Source organism: Cnephaeus nilssonii (assembly GCF_951640355.1).
Source record: "Cnephaeus nilssonii genome assembly, chromosome: 2".
NCBI lineage: Eukaryota > Metazoa > Chordata > Mammalia > Chiroptera > Vespertilionidae > Cnephaeus > Cnephaeus nilssonii.
In genome coordinates, this window is record NC_137073.1 from 90,107,591 (window position 1) to 90,129,068 (window position 21,478).

The following is a 21,478-nucleotide window of genomic DNA, read 5'->3' on the forward strand; positions in this document are numbered from 1 at the left end:
AAACCCTAGCCCACTGGGCGCCTCCAAAGTGAAAAGTGCAGGACGCAAGTGTGGCTGCCTCCCGAGGACGTGGCGGGGTCCTGCGCTCCATCACCTCCGCCTCACTACTCCATGCGCATCTGGGGGCTGTTCTCCTAGGACTCCTCGGGTCCCAGCTCCTTTCCTTCCCCGCAGGAAAGTCCCCCTGCCCTCTGTGGTAGCGCGGGAAGCCCACCACACGGTGTTGAGATAGAGGAGGTGGGTGGGAAACTCCTACCCACTGGGGAGGGGGGGGGCGAGGGTAGTAGAACCCCTTTTCCGTGCCCCCAGATAGTGAAAAGGAAGTAGTCCCCGCGTTCCTCTGAGTAGGGGTTACTCTAGGATGGGAGGTCTCCTCCCCGATGGTGGGGAAGATGGGGAGCACCTCTCCACCCCCTGCAGCCCGCCGAGAGGCTGGGGGCACCGGAGGGTGGGAATACCCCGCTCCGTGGCGCTGGGAGCTAGTGCAGAGGAGGCCGGGCGCCCCCGCAGTGCTCTGGGCGCAGTGGGAAGTGGCGGGGCGGGGGAGGGGGGAGGCGGGCATGGAGAGGGAACCCCCAGGCTGAGCTCTGAGGTAGTGGAGAGGAGGTGGACCGAGCTGTGGCTGAGTGTGGGAGGGCGGAAGGAGGGGACACCCGGGTGGGGCGCGGCCGGTGCCAACCTCCTCCCCCGCTCCCCGCCCTCCTCCCATCCGCCAGCCCCCGGCCTCCCCTAGCGCACGGCCCGGCCGTCGGGGGGCAGCGGTGCGCAGAGGCCAGGCTGCGCCGCGCGGGGTGAGGAGAGGCGGGCGGAGGGCCCCCGGTCGCACCCTCTCCCTCCCGCGCGGTGGCGGCAGCGGCGGCGTCGGGAGCTGCCCCCGAGGCCGCCACCCGGCCCTCGCCTGCACGCCAGCGCCCATCCCGGGGCGCCGAGCTCCGCTCCCGCCGAGGCCCCTGAGCGCAGCTCGGGGCGCGGGCAGCGGCGCGGCCAAGGCGGCGCAGGAGGTGGGAAGCGGGCGGCAGCGGGCGGCGCAGCCCGGGCCGGGCTCACTCGGCCGGCGCCCCGCGAGCCGCCCCGATGTGGCAGGAGGCGATGCGGCGCCGCCGCTACCTGCGGGACCGCGCCGAGGCGGTGGCGGCGGCGGCCGCGGGCGGCGGCGGCGACGGCGACGGGCTGCAGCGGTCCCGGGACTGGCTGTATGAGTCCTACTACTGCATGAGCCAGCAGCACCCGCTCATCGTCTTCCTGCTGCTCATCGTCATGGGCGCCTGTGTCGCCCTGCTGGCCGTCTTCTTCGCGCTCCAGCTGGTGAGTGGCTTCCCCCCCGGGACCTGCCCCGCGCATTCCCGGTCCCGAGAGGAGAGGGACCCAGCCCGCCCGGCCGCGTCCCGCCTAGGGCGGCCCTGCCCTCTCAGCTCCCTGCCCCTCCTGCCTGCCCGAGGCTGGCCTGGCTCTGGCCAGGGCTGCCGGCACGAGAAAAGTTTCCTTGGACGGTTCTGCCCAAAATAAAGTTGCCAGGGTGTTCACCAGGTGGACCGCGGGGCGTGAGTTTCCCCTCTCTGCGAACCCGCAGGCAAACTCCGCTGGACTCTGCGCCCAGGCTGCTGCCCGCCACCTCCGCTCCGATGCGTCCCCATCCACATCAACCCGTGACTTCCGTGGCCGCTGCCTGCCTCCTGAGCTGGTGTTTCAGTTTGAATTGGTGTTATTGAACTTTGTAAAAAGCCTGCCTTGAGAAAGTGGTTAATAAGGTGGAAAGTGTTTTTTATATTATCGTACATCTTTGCCTTTAAACCTGTATGTCTTTAGTCCCATAGACAGAAAGGGATGGGGTGTTGACCGGTTGTGACTCTGCATCCTCTGAGCCTGTAAGTGTCAGGCGAGATACTTTCCCGGTTCTAGAGCGGTAGGTAGTTAACTGTGTGCACTAGCGCTTGTTAAAGTGGATTTCATTAGTAGGAGCACCATGCGGCCCAATGGCTGATGTCAGTTTTGCCAATTTGTATTTTTCAAGCAGAAAGCGTTGGCTCACTCCCTTGAGCAGTGAGGGGAAATCTGTAGATGGCAGTAAACTTCCTGTCACTGATCCTTCTGTTTGCGTGGTTCAAACTTTTGCACCTCCTATGATATGTTTGTGCTAGGCATCGGTTACCCAGTGAGATACTTCTGGGGGCAGTGGTTGATCTGGGGGATGTCTTCAGCTTAGACTAGAAATATGCACCACATTTGTGTCCACTGAGCAAAGAAGTGGATGTTTGTGCGTGTTTCACTCAGTGTGCAAAATAGCTGTCTTTGGTACTTGGCAGGTTGTTTCTGATATCCTGAGCCAGATGGTGCTCAAAACGTTATGCATTGGAAAACTTGCCATCATGGGGTTCTTTCAAAACTAGAGTTTTCTTTTCCCCCACACTGGTAAAGGGATGCTGTCTTCTGCTGGAATCCAGGGAGGTCAAAATTAAAAACAGAGTGTAGGAGAGAGCATGATGCCACATATCACAACTGGCTAGTACAAGTAAAGCAGAGAGCAGAGAGCGCCCTTTGATCCTGTGTCCTGGGTGTGGGTTCAGGCCAGGTCTCACATCCCTGTAACCAGCACAGCCTTCAGTGTTCCCTGGAGTGGCATCATTATCTCTCTTCACCACTTTTAGGACCAAAAAGGACTTGGAGAGAGACTTCTGGTCAACCTCACTGGCAAGCAGCATTTCTAGAAGCATCTCCTTTTTGTTCCAGAACTTTCAGGGAAGAAAACACATCAGTTTCCCTCTGGAAATCTGTTTTGCCAGGACATAGCTGCTGGTGATTCTGTTGAAGCTGTAATGCAAACCTGTTCTGGCTTGTTCTCTTCTAAGTGGAAAAGGAGGAGCAGGTGATGGCCTATTTATAGCACCGTTAATATAGCTAAAGACAACTGGGGAGTTCATACGTCCCCTACACACACGGCATTTTTTGTCTGTTGTTTTTGCAATGACATAGATCTCTAATTTATTTGACCTCCTTCGTATGTATGTTCTTGAATGGGTCAGTCAGAGATTCAGTGGAGTCGAGCTGAAAGCACCCTTCTCTGACCTCTTGATCTTTGTATTTGTGGTTCTTTACACAATTCCCTTACGTTCTGTTTCAAGTGGTGCAAATGCTCGAGTGGTCTCCTTTTGCAAAGTTTACACAGGCGATCTTACTTTTCCTTGATCAGTCAATTATTTTCACACGTTCCTGCCATTCAGCTAAATCATTTTAAGCACAAAATGGGCACTTCCCATGGCATGGCTGTAGCCCAGGCTGAGGTCAGGATGGATCCCATTCTTTTTTTTTCTTTTTTTAATATATTTTATTGATTTTTTACAGAGAGGAAGGGAGAGGGATAGAGAGGTAGAAACATTGATCAGCTGCCTCCTGCATACCTCCTCCTGGGGATATGCCCATAACCAATGTACATGCCCTTGATCAGAATCGAACCTGGGACCCTTCAGTCCGCAGGCCAATCCTCTATCCACTGAGCCAAACCATTAGGGCTGGATCCCATTCTTTTGCTGTACCTGGTCCATGGTCTGACTACTGTGTAAATCCTTCGAGGTGACAAACTGCACAGAAACATTCCAGATTTTGGGAGGGTGGTGGGAAGGATAACTTCAGATGGGATCTTGGGCTGCACACCAAGCGGGGAGTGGGAAACCGTGGAGGAATGGGCACATCTTCTGAAACCGTATCTCAGGAGGGACTGGGATAGTTCTGAGCTCCTAACAGTTTATTTCTCTTTTGCTTTTAGTGATGTCATAAACAGCAGTTCCTCTTTCCAAAAATATGTTCTCCATCCAGATAGTCAAAGATGGTTGGGATAGGACCATTGGAAGATGGGACGGTGTTAACATAGAGCAGTGTTTGCATGGATAGGGTTGAGTTAACTTTTGCAGGCTGATCAGAGCCTGGCTTCTGAGTGGTCTACTTCAGGAGATGGAAACAGCTGCTTGGGGCTGGCCCAGGTGTCCACCTTCCAGCACGGTACTAGAATAGCTAGGCAGTGATGTAATTCAGGAGCTCAGCAGATCTATTTTTGCTGCCTGAAATCTTGGACAGATTCCTTCTTTCCCATGAATCTGTCCGATTTTGATTTCCATTAGATTTCCATCAGTTCTTGTAGTAGAAAAAGTCTGGCAGTATTCTTGATGCACATCCATAGATCTGAGAACATTTGGATTGCAAAATGATCTTAGCATCATTCCAGTACACAGTGATTTTTTTTTTTTTTTGCTATATGTAATTGCCTTTGTACAAAGTGGTTGGAAATATCTACTAAAAAGAAAAAAGTAGGCATTGTCTTGATTTTGTATTTCTCTAACTGACATTATTCAGAACCTAGTTTCACTTAATTTCAATCTACGGTCAATCCATGATTCTGCATCATGAAGTTAATCCTCAAAGTATTTGTATTATACTGTAAAAATAAGTTCTGAATTGAAACTTCACCATCTTGCTTAATTATTTGCTACATAAAAAGCTATTAAGTAGGTTTAACTCCATATTTGTTAAGAATTATCTACACATGAAACAAAGTTAATAGAACCCATGATAGCATGTCTAGAATTTTAATATTCTGTTTAATAATATGAGAATATTTTCCATTGCTTATCATGGAAATTTTTAATGATAGTACTGGATATGATGAGCAAAATAAACTTTGCCCCTAGCCTTGGAAAACTGGGAATTAATGTGACCAGACTTTAAGTAGTCTAAGTCTTATGATGTCACTTCATTTTCTGGGGCTGGTTTTCATTGTGAAATGTAAGAAAATCCTTTCTCAGAATTAAATCTTCCCTCTTTTATTATGTCCCGAATCAGATAGCTTTTCTCAAAATTTGCCTGTATTTGTTTGTTTGTCAATAACAACTGGCTCTAGTCAGGTTTGTTTTGGCTAAAATTTGTAACTAGAAATAGTCAATATTTCAACTGGAATGGAAAAATTTCATTCCCATAAGTTTTAAGAGGTCAAATATTGCAATACAGTAGATTTCTGGGTGTTTTTTTTTTTTTTTTGGTATGATGCTGAAAGCCATATGGGTATATACTTTTATGAAATATGTATGTACTTTGAATAAATATGATTTTCACTGAGAATATGATCTGCTTTTTTCGCTTTTACTGTGATTTTGTGTAAAATCTTTACAATGATAACCATAAGTACTTTTTATTACAAATCAAATTTCCAGTATCTGGTGTTTTTCTAGAGGCTGATATATCAGAGTGTTTCTTTTGTCTATACATAGAGAAAAAATCATAATTCATCACAAAACAACCAAACAACCAACCCAATCACTCTAGGATGAACTTGGCTTTATTATTGCAGACAACATTTCAGTAGCCTCGGTTGAAGGATGCCAATAGGAAGAAGTGAATCCTGCAGCCTTTTTTTGGGGGGGTGGGACACTGGAGAAGGCAGGTAAATATGCCTGTCATCTCCTAAGGAGCAGGAGTATATGCATACTTTCTCTAGTCCCGTAATTCTGGGGATGGAGGCAATAGTGCCTGTTCTTAGGGATTGGAGTAGAGGTAGCTAAAGATACATCTTTTTGAGCATTTCTATACATTCAGGAAAATCTTAGTTGGCAGGTATTTGTAATTTACAACCAGTAATTCACTGGTATAAACAAAAGAAAAGGAAAACTGTCATTTTCTGTAGGAAAGGTGGTTACAATTTAGAGGGCTAGCAAGAAAGGACTTTGGAGCATCCTGTAGATATTGAAGTGCATAAAGTACCTTGCTTTCCTCATTTAACAAAGGCAGACATTGTAATGGTTAAGAGCATCTATCTGCGTGGCATTTTGGCTTTGTTTCTTGCTGTGATCTTGGAGAAATTGTTTAAGCTCTGTATGCCCCAGTTGTCTTGTTTGTAAATGCAGTGGTACCTGTCTTCTAATGTGATGGTCCAAATTAGTACATGTGAGGCACTTAGAATAATGTCTGACACAGAATATGTCCCCAGGAACTATGGTTCTTAGTGGGTCTTCTGTATCTGCATTTCCCCTATTGCTATGAAAGAACATATAGCCACATAGTGTTAGGACTGGAATGGGTCTCATTCTACAGACAAGGAAACCGAGACCAAAAGAGGTGAGCTCATTTCCTCAAGGTCATGCCATGGGGGGGGGGGGAGGGTGATGGCACCGGGTGTAGCACGTTTGACTTTTCCTGGGCGAACTTTTCTAGAGCTCACGGCAGGTCTAGAATGCCCATCTCTGGCCCTGGCACAAAAGCAGTTTTCTTGTTGAAATTTCATAATGATATGGACATCCTCAACCTTCATTCTGTGTAAGGGAGTCATATGCCCGTTTTCTTCTCTTGAATGTGAAAAGGATCAGGGTAGTGATGCTTCCTCACAATGAACTCACTGAGGTGGGGCATCAGTTGTTCTCATTTTGCTGAATATTCCCAGTGTCTTCCCCGTTAAGCAAAGGATCCCTTTGTGGCTTTGCCTCTATTGTCTGAGCAGTCCGTGGCATAAAGACTGCAGCATGTAAAATCCATTTCAATTGAACTGTTTGTGCAACCCACGGATATTTTTAAATCAAACCTTCTATTTAGGAGATAACAACACAGTTAGAGCTGATCTATTGCTCCGTTAAAGGTGTTTATGGTTGTACTAATTGGTATGTTTGATCAGTAACTGTTGGCCAAAGTCAGGTATCTGTATACAACCTACTGGTACACTCATCCTTTCTAGAACTTGATATTGGCATGGGCACAAAATCAAGTTCTAGAGCTGACACAGTCCAGCCTTGGCTGAGCAGTCTGCCTGCATTGGTTTCTGCCTCTGACATCTGTAAAGCTTATGAACTATACGGAATCAACCACTACATTACTGTCATCTGACGTGCAGGGTAGTTTTATAAATGCGTCTCGTCTCCTCCACTAATTGTTAGTTCTTTAGGGAAGAAGTGTAGCACTCTCCATATTTAACACAGCACTAACCATTTCACAGGTGCTTAATTAACACTTGTAATTTATGGTGTAGGTATGTTTTCCCCAGCAGCTGCTTTTCCAGCATGTAGCCTACAGGTTAAGAGCACAAAATTTTGTTGACAGGCCTGGATCCAAGCCTCAATTTTGCCACTTAGTGTGTGTTCCTGACATATTAATGTATCTGCCATAGCCTCAGCTACTTCACCTGTGAAATAAAATGAATAAGACCACTAGGATCAGGGAGCTCTGTTGGGAATTGAGGTAAATCATGGGAGCACTTAGCTCAGTGATGGACACCTACTGTACCCCCAAAATGTAGGTTATTCTTGTTATATTTGTACCTTGGGGGTTTTCCCTGTCAAGGTCTCCTGTAGCTGTATTTCTCATTGAAAACTAATTGAGTACTAGGATTTTTAAACCTGGGCATGTGACAGAACAGGAGAAGTGTTTCTATTTATATGATATACATTGTGCATATAACTTTGAGTTTTTTTTAAAAAGGGACAGAAGCATAGATTGTTTAATTAAAAGTCACATTTTGACATAATTTAACATTCTCCAGAAGTAAAATTCTTGCCAAGTTGACACTCATATGAACATTCATATTTTTCAATTTTGTTAGTTTTGATGTTATATAAGATATTTACCATGTGATTCCTCAGTGTCAAACTAGAGAAGTGACACACTCCTGGCAGTTCTGGTTTGCACCACTAGGTGTATTTGGGAGGACAGAAAGGGTTGTTGAATTAGCTCCTGTGTTTGGTCCATTTGACCAAATTAAAACTTCACTGGTGTTGCTTCAATGCCCTCTTTGTATAAGGGTATAATAAAAATCACAAGGAAGGGATCTGAGGAGAGATTCAAATGTAGCCTTCATTAGTTCAACTGATGCTGGCAATGTTACAAATAATTAATTTTGTTTCTTTGTTTTACTTGGGTTTACACTTTCATCCCCAGGAGTCAGATTCGGGTGACAGAGTGATGGACACAGTAATAGGAGTCTCAACCTGAAAAACCATTGGGAGCAGCTTTGCCAACCAGTTTTCTGACTTTGCCCAGGGTCCTAGAATGAATGATGATACCAATACAAGAGAGAAAGAGAACACAGAACTGGGCCATGACTATAAGGGATGCATATGGCCAATTTTATCTTAGAATCAAACCAAGTCACTTAAAAAGACTTGGTTGCTGAAATGGGAATCTTAAACGATTAGCACAATTAAATATATTATATGAACAATTTATTGCATTTGAAACATCAGACATAAAGTATAATAACTTGTTTTTAAGTCATTGAAATTCCTGAGATTTCTCAAGATGGTTATTGTTGTCTGAAAGAGTCAAGTCTCTAGCGTCACTGCCCTACAGAAGATAGTGCATCAACACTATTGTAAGGGGATCCCTGACTGCACGATCTTAGAATTAGAACCTCTGCCTATTTCTACCAACATCCTTTATTATCTTCCAGACACAGTGAAGTTGAGATATTACAGCTAGGGCCAGCCAGAGATCAAAGATGCTGGCTTCCATTCCTATGTGCTTATCCCCCAAGACCAATGAAGTATTAGTATGTGTGAGTGTTATTTTATTTATTTATTTGTTTGTTTGTTTGTTTGTTTGTTTGTTTAGAGCATGGTTCTCAACCTTTCTAATGCCGCGACCCTTTAATACAGTTCCTCATGTTATGGTGACCCCCAACCATAAAATTATTTTCGTTGCTACTTCATAACTGTAATTTTGCTACTGTTAATGAATCGTAATGTAATGACCCACAGGTTGAGAACCGCTAGCAGGGTCGCCTAAGACCATCGGAAAACACAGATATTTACATTATGATTCATAACAGTATGTCGCGACCCACAAGTTGAGAACTGCTGCTGTAGAGCCTAAGACCATCGGAAAACACAGATATTTACATTATGATTCATAACAGTATGTCGCGACCCACAAGTTGAGAACTGCTGCTGTAGAGCCTAAGACCATCGGAAAACACAGATATTTACATTATGATTCATAACAGTATGTCGCGACCCACAAGTTGAGAACTGCTGCTGTAGAGCCTAAGATCATCGGAAAACACAGATATTTACATTACGATTCATTAACAGTAGCAAAATTACAGTTATGAAGTAGCAACGAAAATAATTTTATGGTTGGGGGTCACCACAACATGAGGAACTGTATTAAAGGGTCACGGCATTAGAAAGGTTGAGAACCACTGATTTAGAGAGAGAGAGAGAGAGAGAGAGAGAGAGAGAGAGAGAGTTGTTGTTCCATTTATTTATGCATTCATTAATTGCTTCTTGTATGTACCCTGATGGGATTGAACTGACAACCTTGGCATATTAGGATGATGCTCCAACCATCTGAGCTACCCAGCCAAGACTGTATGTGTGTTTTAAATGTCCTGTATTATTTTTTACCGTTATATAAAAAATAGAGGGCAAATAATTAATATTTAAAGCTACTAGTGACCCATAAACATTATAAAGGACACAACATTTTAGGCTAGTTTATTACTAGAACCAATAAAAAGCTATTTATGTTTAAAATTAAGAGACCAAAGAGATCGGGTGAATGCAAATGAAAGAGATAGTGAAGAAATGTTAACAGAGTTCAAACATATGGCAGATCTAACGTCAAATTCTTTCCTATCATTGAGTTGCAGTTAATTCATACATACGTAACATCTGTTCCTCGGAATTGGACTTTTAGGTAAACAGAATGGAAGTTATCATTTGATTAATGTCGTTAATATTTGATTCTTGAGCATAATCCTCATTAATCTCTATCTGGCTCACATATATATTCATGCTGAAATAAACACTCATGAGACCAGTACAGCCTAGAGTAATTCCAGTAATGTATTTCTATCTACACGCTGCACCATTCCCCTGCCCACCCTCACAAGTCAGCTTCATATCGCACTTTCTGTTTATCATTCTCTTTTTTTGTTCATTTTATCACACACATATATCATATATATACATATCACATATGTATGCTATATATGTGGTGAGAGATAGTGATCAAGATCCATTTCCATATTTTTTCTTTGTGGAGAATGAATTTTTACTGATCCATTTTAGTTATTCCTTTTCCCACACCAAATTCCCACATATCAGTAGTTTGTTATGGACTATCTATTCTGTTTCATTGCTTAAGTTTTGTCTTGTTGTTTTGGTTTTTTTTTTTCCTTGGTAAAACTGCACACTTGCACACACAAACACACTGATTATAATTACTAAAGCTTTATGATAAATATTTATATTAATCAGGGCAAATAATATGCAACTCCTTTAAATGTTTCTTGATTATTCTTCTGTTCTTCCATATAAATTTTGCAATCACCTATGTCAATCTCCACATAAAACCACTCTATTGGGATCTTATTAGTATCTATATTGAATCTATTGATTCATTGCTGAGAATTTATATTTTATACTAGAGGCCCAGTGTACAAAAATTCATGCACTCGAGGTCTCTCAGCCCAGCCTGCACACTCTCACAATCCGGGACCCCTTGGGTAGGGCCCAGTCCCATTGCAGCATGGCTCTGGTTCCCCAGGCCTGCAGGCTCGGGGGGGAACCAAGAGGCCAGTCCAAGCAGCATGGCTCCAGTTCCCTGGAGCCTGTGGGCTGGGGGTAGGGACCAAGAGGCCAGTCCGATGGCAGCATGGCTCTGGTTCCCCAGAGCCTGCAGGCAGAGGGGAGGGATCCAGAGGCCAGTCTGATGGCAGCATGGCTCCATTCCCATAGCTCCCTCCCGCCACCGCACTGCAGGCGGCCAGGACCCAGGACTGACTCCCGCCGCCATGCCAGCTGGGACCCTAGCCTGGTGTTTGGTCATCCATCTAGTCGTTTAGGTAGTGACGGACCCTGGCTTTTTATATATTAGGATTGTTTTTCTATCCATGAGCGTAGGCTGTGGGAGGATAGTGACATGCATTGGTTCTGTTCCAGAGCCTCTACTGCATCCTGGAGGTCATTCTCCCAGCTCCACCAGGTGTTGTCCACAGGCAGGACTTGTAACTGAGTCTTCAGAAGGTCATTCCCGCCTTCAATCAAGGAAGCTGCTTTAGAGTGATGCAGAAAAGAGTAAGACCAGTGAATTCCAATGGTGGTTTGGACAGAAGCATTGTGGACAGGAAAGTTCAATTCAAATGAGAACAAAGTGCTGTACCTTCCATCATGGAAGAGGTCAATTGTAATCAGCTTGCTAGAGATGGTTGCTGGTTCTCCAGAAGATGACACATGTAAGGGGCTCTGAGTTATGGTGCTTTAATTGTCTCCTTGTAGGTGGCCGTAGTGTGTTCTGCAGAACCAGCTGTAATCCAGAGCTGGATTTTTATTTCCTCAGGCCTAGGGAATTTTCTACAAGGACTAGGTGCAAGTTTAGAAAGAGGAGACAGTGTAGCAGGAGTACAGACTATGTATCATTTGCTCACTCAACTTACTTGTGCCTTCAGACCTAGCTGAGCCCTAATTCTTTCATCCCACCTCCACTTGTGTATGGCATGCCTCTGTGCATACCCAGCTTTATTGCCTGGAGGGCTACACAACATTCTGTTAATGACTGACATCTCAGATGGCCTGGGGACTTGGCGGTCCATGGTCAATATTCAGTTCCTTATAGGGTTTAGTAACAAGCCAGCTACTGTTTCTCAAATGGAGAATAATTATCTGCAGAATCACTAACAAGTCTTCACAAAGCACTGGTTTGAGTGAAAAAGTGGGAGCAATCTGTGAAGACAAACTGGCTAGTCGCTCAAAGGGGGCTCCATAGAAGGGGCTTTGAGAATCTGTGCTTCTGTGTAGTTACTACTTCTGAGCTTCTGCCATCAAGTCTGCTGGGCCTCTGTTCACCAGTGGCAGCATTTGGGTAGAAGAGCAGGATATGGGGCAGGGGCGAGTGAGGGCCAGCTGGAGCCTGCCTGGAGCTCTGTGCATGCTCATATCGGACTGTGAAGACCTTAGGTGAGCACTACACAAATTCCTCATCTGTTCAGCTCTAAGAGCCATACAGAGAAAGGGCTTCTGAGAAATGTAACTCCAAGCAAAACCAAATTGAGCATAGATAGTTCAGCTCAACTTTAAAAATGACCAATTTCCCTCCAAGATCCACTTTTTCTTCAAGTACATGACAAGTGTTGATATGTACTGTTTTAATTATATTTTTCAAATTTATGTAATGATTTATTTTTCAATCCAAAAGTTAGAGTTGTTCTTTTTTATCCAACAAATAAGTGGTGATTTTGATTTATGCTTTTGTTATATAAACTTCTAATTTAAAACCACCATGATCCAAGAACATGGGTCTCTATGATACCTCTTCTTGGAAAATTTTTGCAAGTTTTCTGGTCCATAATTAAAAATATTTCATGTGCACTGGAGATGAATATTGTTTTTCCTTAGATTGGCTTGGAATTTTGTATTTGTCAATTAGGTCAAGCTTGTTAAATTGTGACATTTAAATCTTTTGCATTATTTGCTTTGTTTTGTTTGCTCAACCTATCAATAGCTGGATGGAGATGTTGAACTCTTCTATTCTTGGTACATTAGTTTACTCTCCCTCTTGTATATACATTTTAGATTTATACATTTTGAGGCTGTTTTATTGGGTTTACAGATGTTTAAAATTGTTATAATTGCCCAGGAATTAAGCATTTTATTATTTTAATTTATCCTTAATTTTATTTTTCTTTAATGCATATTTTGTAAGATATTAAACTAGCATGTTTTCATCTTTTTATTTTTAATCTTTCTGTGTCTTTTTAAAATATATTTTTATTGATTTTAGAAGAGGAAGGGAGAGGGATAGAGAGATAGAAACATCAAGGATGAGAGAGAATCATTGATCAGCTACCTCCTGCATACCCTACACGAGGAATGGAGCCTGCAACCTGGGCATGCATGTCTGGGAATCAAACCATGACCTCCAGGTTCATAGGTTGACGCTCAACCACTGAGCCATGCCAGCCGGGTGTGTGTCTTTTTGCTTAATTCTGTCTGTTCTAAATAGCACATAGTTGGGCTTTATTTTATAACCCAGTTTCTAAAGGTAGGGGAAGGCAGGGGAAGGTAGGGGAGGGTGGGGGTAAGGGGAAGAGGTCAACCAAAGGACTTGTATGCATGCATATAAGCCTAAACAATGGACACAGACACGAGGGGGGTGAGGGCACGAGTGGGGGTTGGGGGAGCAATGGGGTGATAAGGACACATATGTAATACCTTAATAAAGAAAATAATAAAATAAATAATATATATATTTTTTTTAAAAAAAAGGAATCTACCTTTTAATTGGCAAGTTCAAACTAATTATTTCATTGTGATAATTGATACATTTGCATTTGATTGTACCATTTTACTTCTTTGATATCTATTTGTCCCAATTCTTTCTTCTCCTTACTCTTTTATTGTTGTTTTGTTTGGCTTGATTTTGTTTACTTCTTTCTCTCTCTCATTTTTTTCTCTGATCATTTGGAATTTATATATTTCATTTGTATTCTTTTGGTGGTCACCCTTGTAATTTTATCATAACAAAAATTAACAGTTGGTCACTCTTGACACCTAGTTCATTAAATTGACTTTGAAACACTTTATCTGTAGTTTTTCTTTTCCTGACTTTATTATTGTTATTGTTAAATATTTTAATTTGGTTTTTAAGCCTAGAAATTAGACACTTATTATTATTCTTTCAGATAAAGAGTGTGTGTTTGGTTGTACCAAAGTGTTTATTATAAACTATATTTGTTCACCTTTTTTCATATCACATGGTCTTTTTAGAATTACTTACATTTTTTAAAAGTTCTTTTAGAGAAGATTTATTTTTTAGAAATTTTATTTTTCAATTAAAGTTGACATTTAATATTATTTTATATTAGTTTCAGGTATACAGCATAGTGGTTAAACAATTATATAATTAAAAAAAAATGATCCCCCCCAATATTTCCAGTACCCACCTGGCACCATACATAGTTATTACAATATTACTAACTATATTCCCCATGCTGTACTTTACCTCACCATGACTATTTTGTAACTACCAATTTGTATTTATTAAAATATTCACATTTTTCACTTAGTCCCCCAAGCCCCCTCCCCTCTGGGAACCATCAGTCTTGTTTTCTGTATCTATGGGTTTGTTTTAATTTTGTTTGTTCATTAATTTTGTTCTTTAGATTCCACATATAAGTGAAATCATATGGTATTTGTCTTTCTGTCTGACTTATTTCACTTAGCATAATACCCTGTAAGTCCATCCATGCTGTTGCAAATGGTAAGATTTTATTCTTTTTCTTTGGCTAAGTGATATTTTGTTGTATATATGTATCACAGCTTTTGTATCCACTCGTCTATTTATGGGCAGTTGGATTGTTTCCATAGCTTGATTATTATAAACTAGAGGTCTGGTGCATGAAAATTCATGCACTGGAGGGGGGGCGTCCCTCAGCCTGGCCTACCCCCTCTCACAGTCCAGGAGCCCTCAAGGGCAGGAGATGACCCAGTGATCAGGCGAAGGTGATGCCCCCATCACACCTCTGCTGCTGCCACTGCTGGCAGCACAAGCCTCGGCCGGCCCTGGTTACCTGAGCCTCAGGCGGCCCTGGGCGGTTGGGCAGCTGCCATCCAAGGCTTGCCTGCACCTCGGGCCAGCCCTGGGCGTCTGTGGGGCTGAGGGGACTGAGGGACTCCAGAGGCAGGTGTGCAACGGAGCTGAGGGGCCTGGGTGCCGCCATCTTGTGGCTGTGGGTGCCACCATCTTTGAGGGCATGGCAGTCAATTAGCATATTCTCTCCTTATTGTCTGTGGGTGCTGTCATCTTTGGGCGGGACAGTCAATTAGTATATCCCCCCCTTATTGGCTGTGAGCGCCGCCATCTTTGAGGGCAGGGAAGTCAATTAGCATATTCCCTCTTTATTGGCTGTGGGCGCTGCCATCTTTGCAACAGTGTGAGGGTCAATTAGCATATTCCCTCTTTATTAGATAGGATAATGCTGCAAAGAACAAATAGGCGTGCATATATCATTTTGAAATAGTATTTTGGGTTTCTTCAGATATATACACAGAAGTGGAATTGCTAGGATATAGGTACTTCTGTTTTCAATTTTTTGAGGAATCTCCATACTGTTTTTGAGAGTGGCTACACCAATTTGCATTCCCAACAACAGTGTAGGAGGGTTCCCTTTTTATTTTTTCAGATCCTCATCAACATTTCTTGTGGATTTATTGGTGATAGCCATTTTAACAAGCATGAGGTGATATCTCATTGTGGTTTTAATTTGCATTCCTCTGATATTGAGCATCTTTTCATATGTCCATTGGCCACCTGTATGACCTCTTTGGAGAAGTGTCTATTCAGTTCCTCCACCATTTTTTAATTGGATTGTTTGGTTTTTGGTGTTCAGTTTTATGTGTTCCTTATAAATTTTGGATATTTACCCCTTATCAGATGTATCATTGGCAAAAATGTTCTCCCATTCAGTAGGTAGTCTTTTCATTTTGTTGATTTTCTTCGTTGTGCAAAACCTTTTAGTTTGATGTCATTCCATTTCTTTATTTTTTCTTTTGTTTCCCTTGCCTGAGGAGATATATCAGAAAAAAAAAGTATTTCTAAGAGAAGTGTTAGAGTTTACTGCTTATATTTTCTTCTAGGAGGTTAATAGTTTTGAGTCTTACATTTAAATCTTTAATTCATTTTGAGTTTATTCTTGTATATGGTATAAGAAGGTGGTTTATTTTCACTTTTTTTGCATGTATTTATCCAATATTCTCAATGCAGTTTGTGAAATAGACTATCCTCCATTGTATATTGTTACCTCCTCTGTCATATAATAATTGTGCACATAAGTGTAGGTTTATTTCTGGGCTCTCTATTTTTTTTAAATATGTTTTTATTGATTTTAGAGAGAGAGGAAGGGAAAGGAATAAAGATATAGAAATATCAATGAGAGAGAAACATCAATCACCTTTCTCTGGCATGCCCCCTACTGAAGATTGAGTCTGAAAACCCAGACCAGGAATTAAACCGGTGATCTCCTTACTCATGGGCGGACACTCAACCATTGAGCCACACAAGTGGGCTGGGCTGTCTATTTGTTCCATTGATCTATGTGTCTGTTTTGATTACTATAGCCTTATAGTATAGTTGAATATCAGGTAGTGTGATGCCTCTAACTTTGTTCTACTTCCTCAAGATTGCTGTGGGTATTCTTGGTTTTTGTGTTTCTATAAACTTTTTGCATTATTTGTTCTAGTTCTATGAAAAATGCTATTGGTATTTTGATAGGGATTGAGTTGAATCTGGCAATGCAATGTTCATACTGCTGTTCACGTGAAAACATAGGCTAGAGGCTCAGAGCTCCCCCTGAGACACAGCAGTAAGTAATGGGTTGCTACCTGCAGTCTTAGGACTTCAAAGCACTTCACTAAATATCTTTTTATAGAAAAGCAGTGTTTTACATTACAGTGCTCTTTACTATCTAAATGAAAAATAGTTCTGTTTAACAAAAAGCAAAAAAATGCACATGGAAAAGAATGAAAATACAGATAATCCCTTGATCCATGAAAAAGCCCCTAAGAAACAAAGAGGCTGTCACATAATAAATAAAAGCAATGGGTATTTAATAGGCCTAGCAATTAGAAGCCATCCAAAAGTAACAGAAAATGCATTGAAAAAGAAAGGGTAAAATGATCAAAGAGAGTGATAGGAACCTATTATCATTATAGGAGATTATACTTGACATCTCCCTTTTAAAGGCATTTTAATACATTTCATTTAGTTTGTGTTACATGGTAATTTTTTTATCTTTTTAAAGGCATATTTTAAAGGCATTTTAGTACTAATAAAGGCAATTTAGCACATTTCATTTAGTTTTTGAATGAAGGGAGAAGGGATTAGGGTACATAAACATATTTATTTAGATTGACAATATTTTGAATGTTTTAGTTCGTTTTCTTTTAAGTAACTCTGTTTGCTTTGTATTCTGAATTTTGAAAACTCAACTAGTCCAGAAGAAAACAGCCATAGGGTGTGCCTTGTGGCTTCATCCACCTTTCAGTCCACAGGGAATGGACTAGGAGAGGGAGGAGGGCCGTGTCATTCAAGGTCTGAGGGCATTCCTTTATTCAATTTATTTAGCCTTAAGAAAAATGCATGATGCCAACAGTGAGACTAGGAAAGAATGTAGTTTATAAGCTTATACATTTTTTAATGAATACTCTCCTTGACACTCTTATAAAAGATTCTATTTTGTGGAGAAGTCTATATTAAAACTTGCTCCGAGTTAGAGTTCAAAGGCAAGTGAAGAATAAGTTGATGGCTGTTCTATTTCTAGAAGAGCCCCTGTCTCTCTGCGGGCTCAGGGTTTACGGTGGTTAGGGCCACAGCCTCATGAGCAGCTGCTGACTATCTGCAGCCGTTGGCCATCTCGCAATCTTATCACCCACCGAGGTGGGGGACACTGAAGCTGAAGGAAGGCCGTCCTCTGGGGTGTGGGATTCACCTGGTGATGCCAGGCATCTGGTGAGCAGGAGTATGACACAAGCCCCTAGGATGGCATTAAGACTCAGAAGCTTGCCTATGCCCCTGCCTCCCTAAAAATATATTCACAATTATAGTTTACAAATGTGTGAGCATGAAGATGTGTGTGACCTTTGGCCCTAAAAGCTTGGATGTTTTAATTTTTCAAGAAATCAAGGTACTTTTATGGGTCTTTAAAAAGATTTTGGGACCTAAGCACCGCATCAGGTACATTGTGCCTAACGCAGAGGTCTTCTCGGTGATGAAGACCCTGCCATTTAAAAAAAAAAACAGTGAGGCAAAGACTGCCACGTTTCAAGCCAGCACAATATCAAGTCTTACCCTTACTGCCCTATACGGTACCCAGCGCTGTAGGCCGTTGGGTATTTGTCGTGTTCACAGTTAGATCTTTTAAGAGAAGTGCAGGGAAAGTGCCTGCAGGTGTGTCCTCCACTTCCTGGGAGGACTCCATCACAATCTTTCAGTTCCTTTGCCTGCTAATTTTCACTTTACAGGTACGCATATTTTTGTACCATTTTCAGTCTTTCTGGAGAAGTAAGAGGCAATAAAATCCACGATGGTTTCTCCCCTACTGGGTTAATGAAATAAGTGAAAAGTCGTACTGGGAAAACAGCTGTCCTGGCTATTCCCCAGTTAGCTTTCTGCCCATAGCTCAGTTAAGCTCATTTTGGGAGGTTTAAAATAAAACAGGTTTTCAGAGCTCCATGTGTGTAGCGATCATAATCTCAAATTTGATATCCCCAGAGGGCATGCTGTCATGTCCATGCTTACATTGGTTTGCCGTGTCTGAGTGCAGGGGAGCCCTGGCAGCCTGGTGGATATCTGATACCCTTTTGCAATGGTTGTAACATGTGTCTGAGGGGAAGAGTACAACTTAGACACTTCATCATGGACAAAAATAGCAGTGGGAGAGAGAATAAGAACATCACATTTAATCCTCTTGCCTCCTGCCAGTTCTGGAAACATACATTCTTTTGGCCACGCTAGGGCTGGCTCCACTTGGTGTGGCTCATCGTCTCTGCACAGCTAGAGGGCCGAGTACTGTGGTGGCTGGCACAGACCCCCAGCCAGATCCCCGTCCTGAGCTCTGGTTCTCTCTCCCTCATCGGTTTGTTCAACCCATGGCAACTCATTTTCATTCTTGGTGCCTCGGTTTACCTCCCGTAGAGTATTGCTAACACCAGTGCCCCATCATAGGGTTGTTGTAGTTATTAAAGAGGTTAATATATGTAAGAGTGCTTAGCACAAAAATCTATCTATTGGCATTTGCTATGGTTGTAATGCTTGCCAAGTTCCCGGGTATCACTTGACGCATATATAATTGTGAGAGAGAAAGGGAAATAAAGTCATCAAGGGTGCCTTTCTTCCTCCCCCATGTCTACCTGGACTTGGTGTGGTTAGTTGGCTGATCTGCTCCGGGGTTAATAGCTGGATATCTAGATGGGGCCATCCCTAGTGTGAAGCTTCATGGGAGCAACCAGAAAAGGGGAGGGGCTCACTAGGCTCAAGGAGCTGCTCCATAAGTCTCAGTTTTTACTGTAACTTTAAAAATTCTGAAACCTCAATGGAAGTTCTTAGGGTCCCAGCCATAGGGAATTTTTTAAATTGAAACTCCTTTGGGTGTTTTGGTAACTAAACATGTTGGATGAGGATTTAAGATCTTGAACTGTGTTCTCTCCAGAGTGCACACTTTTCCTAGCAAGTTCCAGCATGGTGGTTTGCAGAAGCTAAGGCTTACACCCATGCTTGCATAATCAAAGGAAACATGCTATCTCTTACATTGTGTTAAATTGTGTAGAATTGAAATAGTGTGCCTTGGGAAGGAGCTAGAAAGAGATGTATAGAAAATGAGGATTATCGAGCAAATGTGGATACTAAAATCATGAATTAGCAAGAGGCTATTAATAAATGCCCATTTTCTTTTTGCTACTAGAGCCCAAGAGAGGTGGGAAAGGAAACCAGCAAAACGGCACAGTCTTCGAAGTATTTCCCATTCTCTCATCGTCTGTATTTAGCACTTTCTGTCCCTTTTCTATTAACCTATGATCCTGTTGAAACATTAATCACCACGAATTAAAATAAGAGCTCATCATTTTAGAGACTGAGATCATTTTTAGACTTTTAAAAATAAAAGATTTCAAATCCTTTGTAAGCCTTCATTTCCGATGGCCAGGCCATTTCTTACATCCTGTAATGCAGGCAGTCAAGTTGGTTGTCCTATTTTATCCGGGTATTATGTATTCTTGCATTCACTTCTTAATAAAATTCATTTCTCCATTTTTTCAGGGAAATTTTATTTTTGATGGCATAGTTCTTTTGCATACTTTAAATATCAAATACTGGGATATTTCTATAGAAAAACATGGCTATTTGAGAGGAAAATTACATTTTCAAAAGTTCAAACTGTTCTACTTCTGAAATAATTTATAAAACCCAATATATTTTGACACTGATGAATGTTGATGAGATTTTGATAACATAAATCATCGCTTCCATGGTTTTTCTAAAGTGCACCTTGCAATATTTTTCTTCCTGTTAGGAAGTGGAAGACCATGTGGCGTTTTTAATAACAGTTCCCACTGCCCTGGCAATCTTCTTTGCGATATTCATCCTCGCCTGCATCGAGTCTGTGTTTAAGAAGCTGCTCCGCCTCTTCTCTGTGGTCATCTGGATCTGTCTCGTGGCCATGGCCTACCTGTTCATGTGTTTCGGAGGCACCGTCTCTCCCTGGGACCAGGTAAGGTGTTAAAATGGGTTTTATATTTTCTTCATGTGCTCTGATTGGAGATATACGTAATTCTGTAAACTGCAAATAAGAGACCTTTAGAAGAAAGTCTTTTGAAATAGTTCTCTTCACAATGACCTCATGCCTGAAGTCACTCGATGTCCATTTTAAGTCATCAGAACTGCTGGCAGCCAGCGCACGGGCCTGCGTCTCACTTGTCGCTGGTTGTAGATGGCCAAGTCTGGGTTTACACCTCACACCATCTTCTCCTGCTTCCCTGGGTTTTCTGTTTTTTCCAGGATCCGTCTGGGGTGGGAGCCTTACCTTGTGCCTCTAATTCTCGAACACTAGTATAGTTGCCCTTGAACTCTTTCTCAATCACTGGACCTTTGTTCTTACAGACAGACTTCTGTGATACTGATTTTGTATCAACATGAACACATCATATCAATAAGGTTGCTTCCTTACCTGTTGGGAAACTCACGGTTCTTCGTGTTGAACCTGGTGAGGCTCTCGGCTTAGAAAATGGCTCCCCTGGAGGATGTTAGGTCTTTAGGAGAGTGTATTCTGACTAATGGGCTGCCACCTGGGGGAATCCTGCTGACTACTAAATTAGATGGTGTATGGTCCAGAGCACAGACAAGTCTGGGCTGCAGATATGGATGTTCAAGTTATTAGCTTCAAGCTCATATTGGAAGCCATGGTGTTCTGTAGCCACCCTAGAGAGAGTGAATTGAGCACCAAGAGAGGGTCATCACAGACTTGGTGGGGACTCAAGAGCTGGGTTAGGAGAGGAATAGGAGCCAGGAATGGATAGAGGAAGAGCCATTTGTGGGAGCAGAGAACCAGTAAGGGAGACTTGCTGTAGAGGCCAAAAGAAAAGGGAGATTCAAGATGGGAACAGACTAAAGGGTTCAAGTCCCAGGATGAGGGAAAGAGCATCACAGGTGTGCTTTAGTTGGAGAGAGCCCAGGATGAGGTTTCCCGTGGGTTCTGTTATCCCATGATCTCAGCTAACCCACCATCATGTTTGAGCCTCGGTTTCTTCTGCAAAGGGTGAGGACTGGAGTAAGTGAACTCAGGTTGGTCTCTCTGGTTCTAAAGAACACTGTCATAGTGGACACAAGAATCTGTGCTTGCATCTTTCCTCTCCTGCAGTTCCCTGAAGAGGCTTTAGGGGTCAGTCTCCTTATCACTCTCACCTTTGGAGGGATGGGCACCCACTTCCATGCCCAGGCCAGTGCCTTCCCTGCCTCAGTGTTG

General features: G+C 42.7%; 1 protein-coding gene across 2 annotated transcripts in view; it reads left to right on the plus strand.

The window, feature by feature from the left end:
• The first annotated feature begins 822 nt into the window (after nucleotides 1–822).
• The window catches only part of ADCY2 (adenylate cyclase 2), a 278,106-nt gene continuing 257,450 nt past the window's right edge, over nucleotides 823–21,478 (plus strand). For both annotated transcript variants that reach the window (XM_079798318.1, XM_079798319.1), the window contains exons 1-2: nucleotides 823–1,305; nucleotides 20,030–20,227. In XM_079798318.1, the coding sequence (XP_079654444.1) occupies nucleotides 1,075–1,305; nucleotides 20,030–20,227 (429 nt within the window). In that variant the 5' untranslated portion in view covers nucleotides 823–1,074. The remainder of the gene's footprint in view (nucleotides 1,306–20,029; nucleotides 20,228–21,478) is intronic.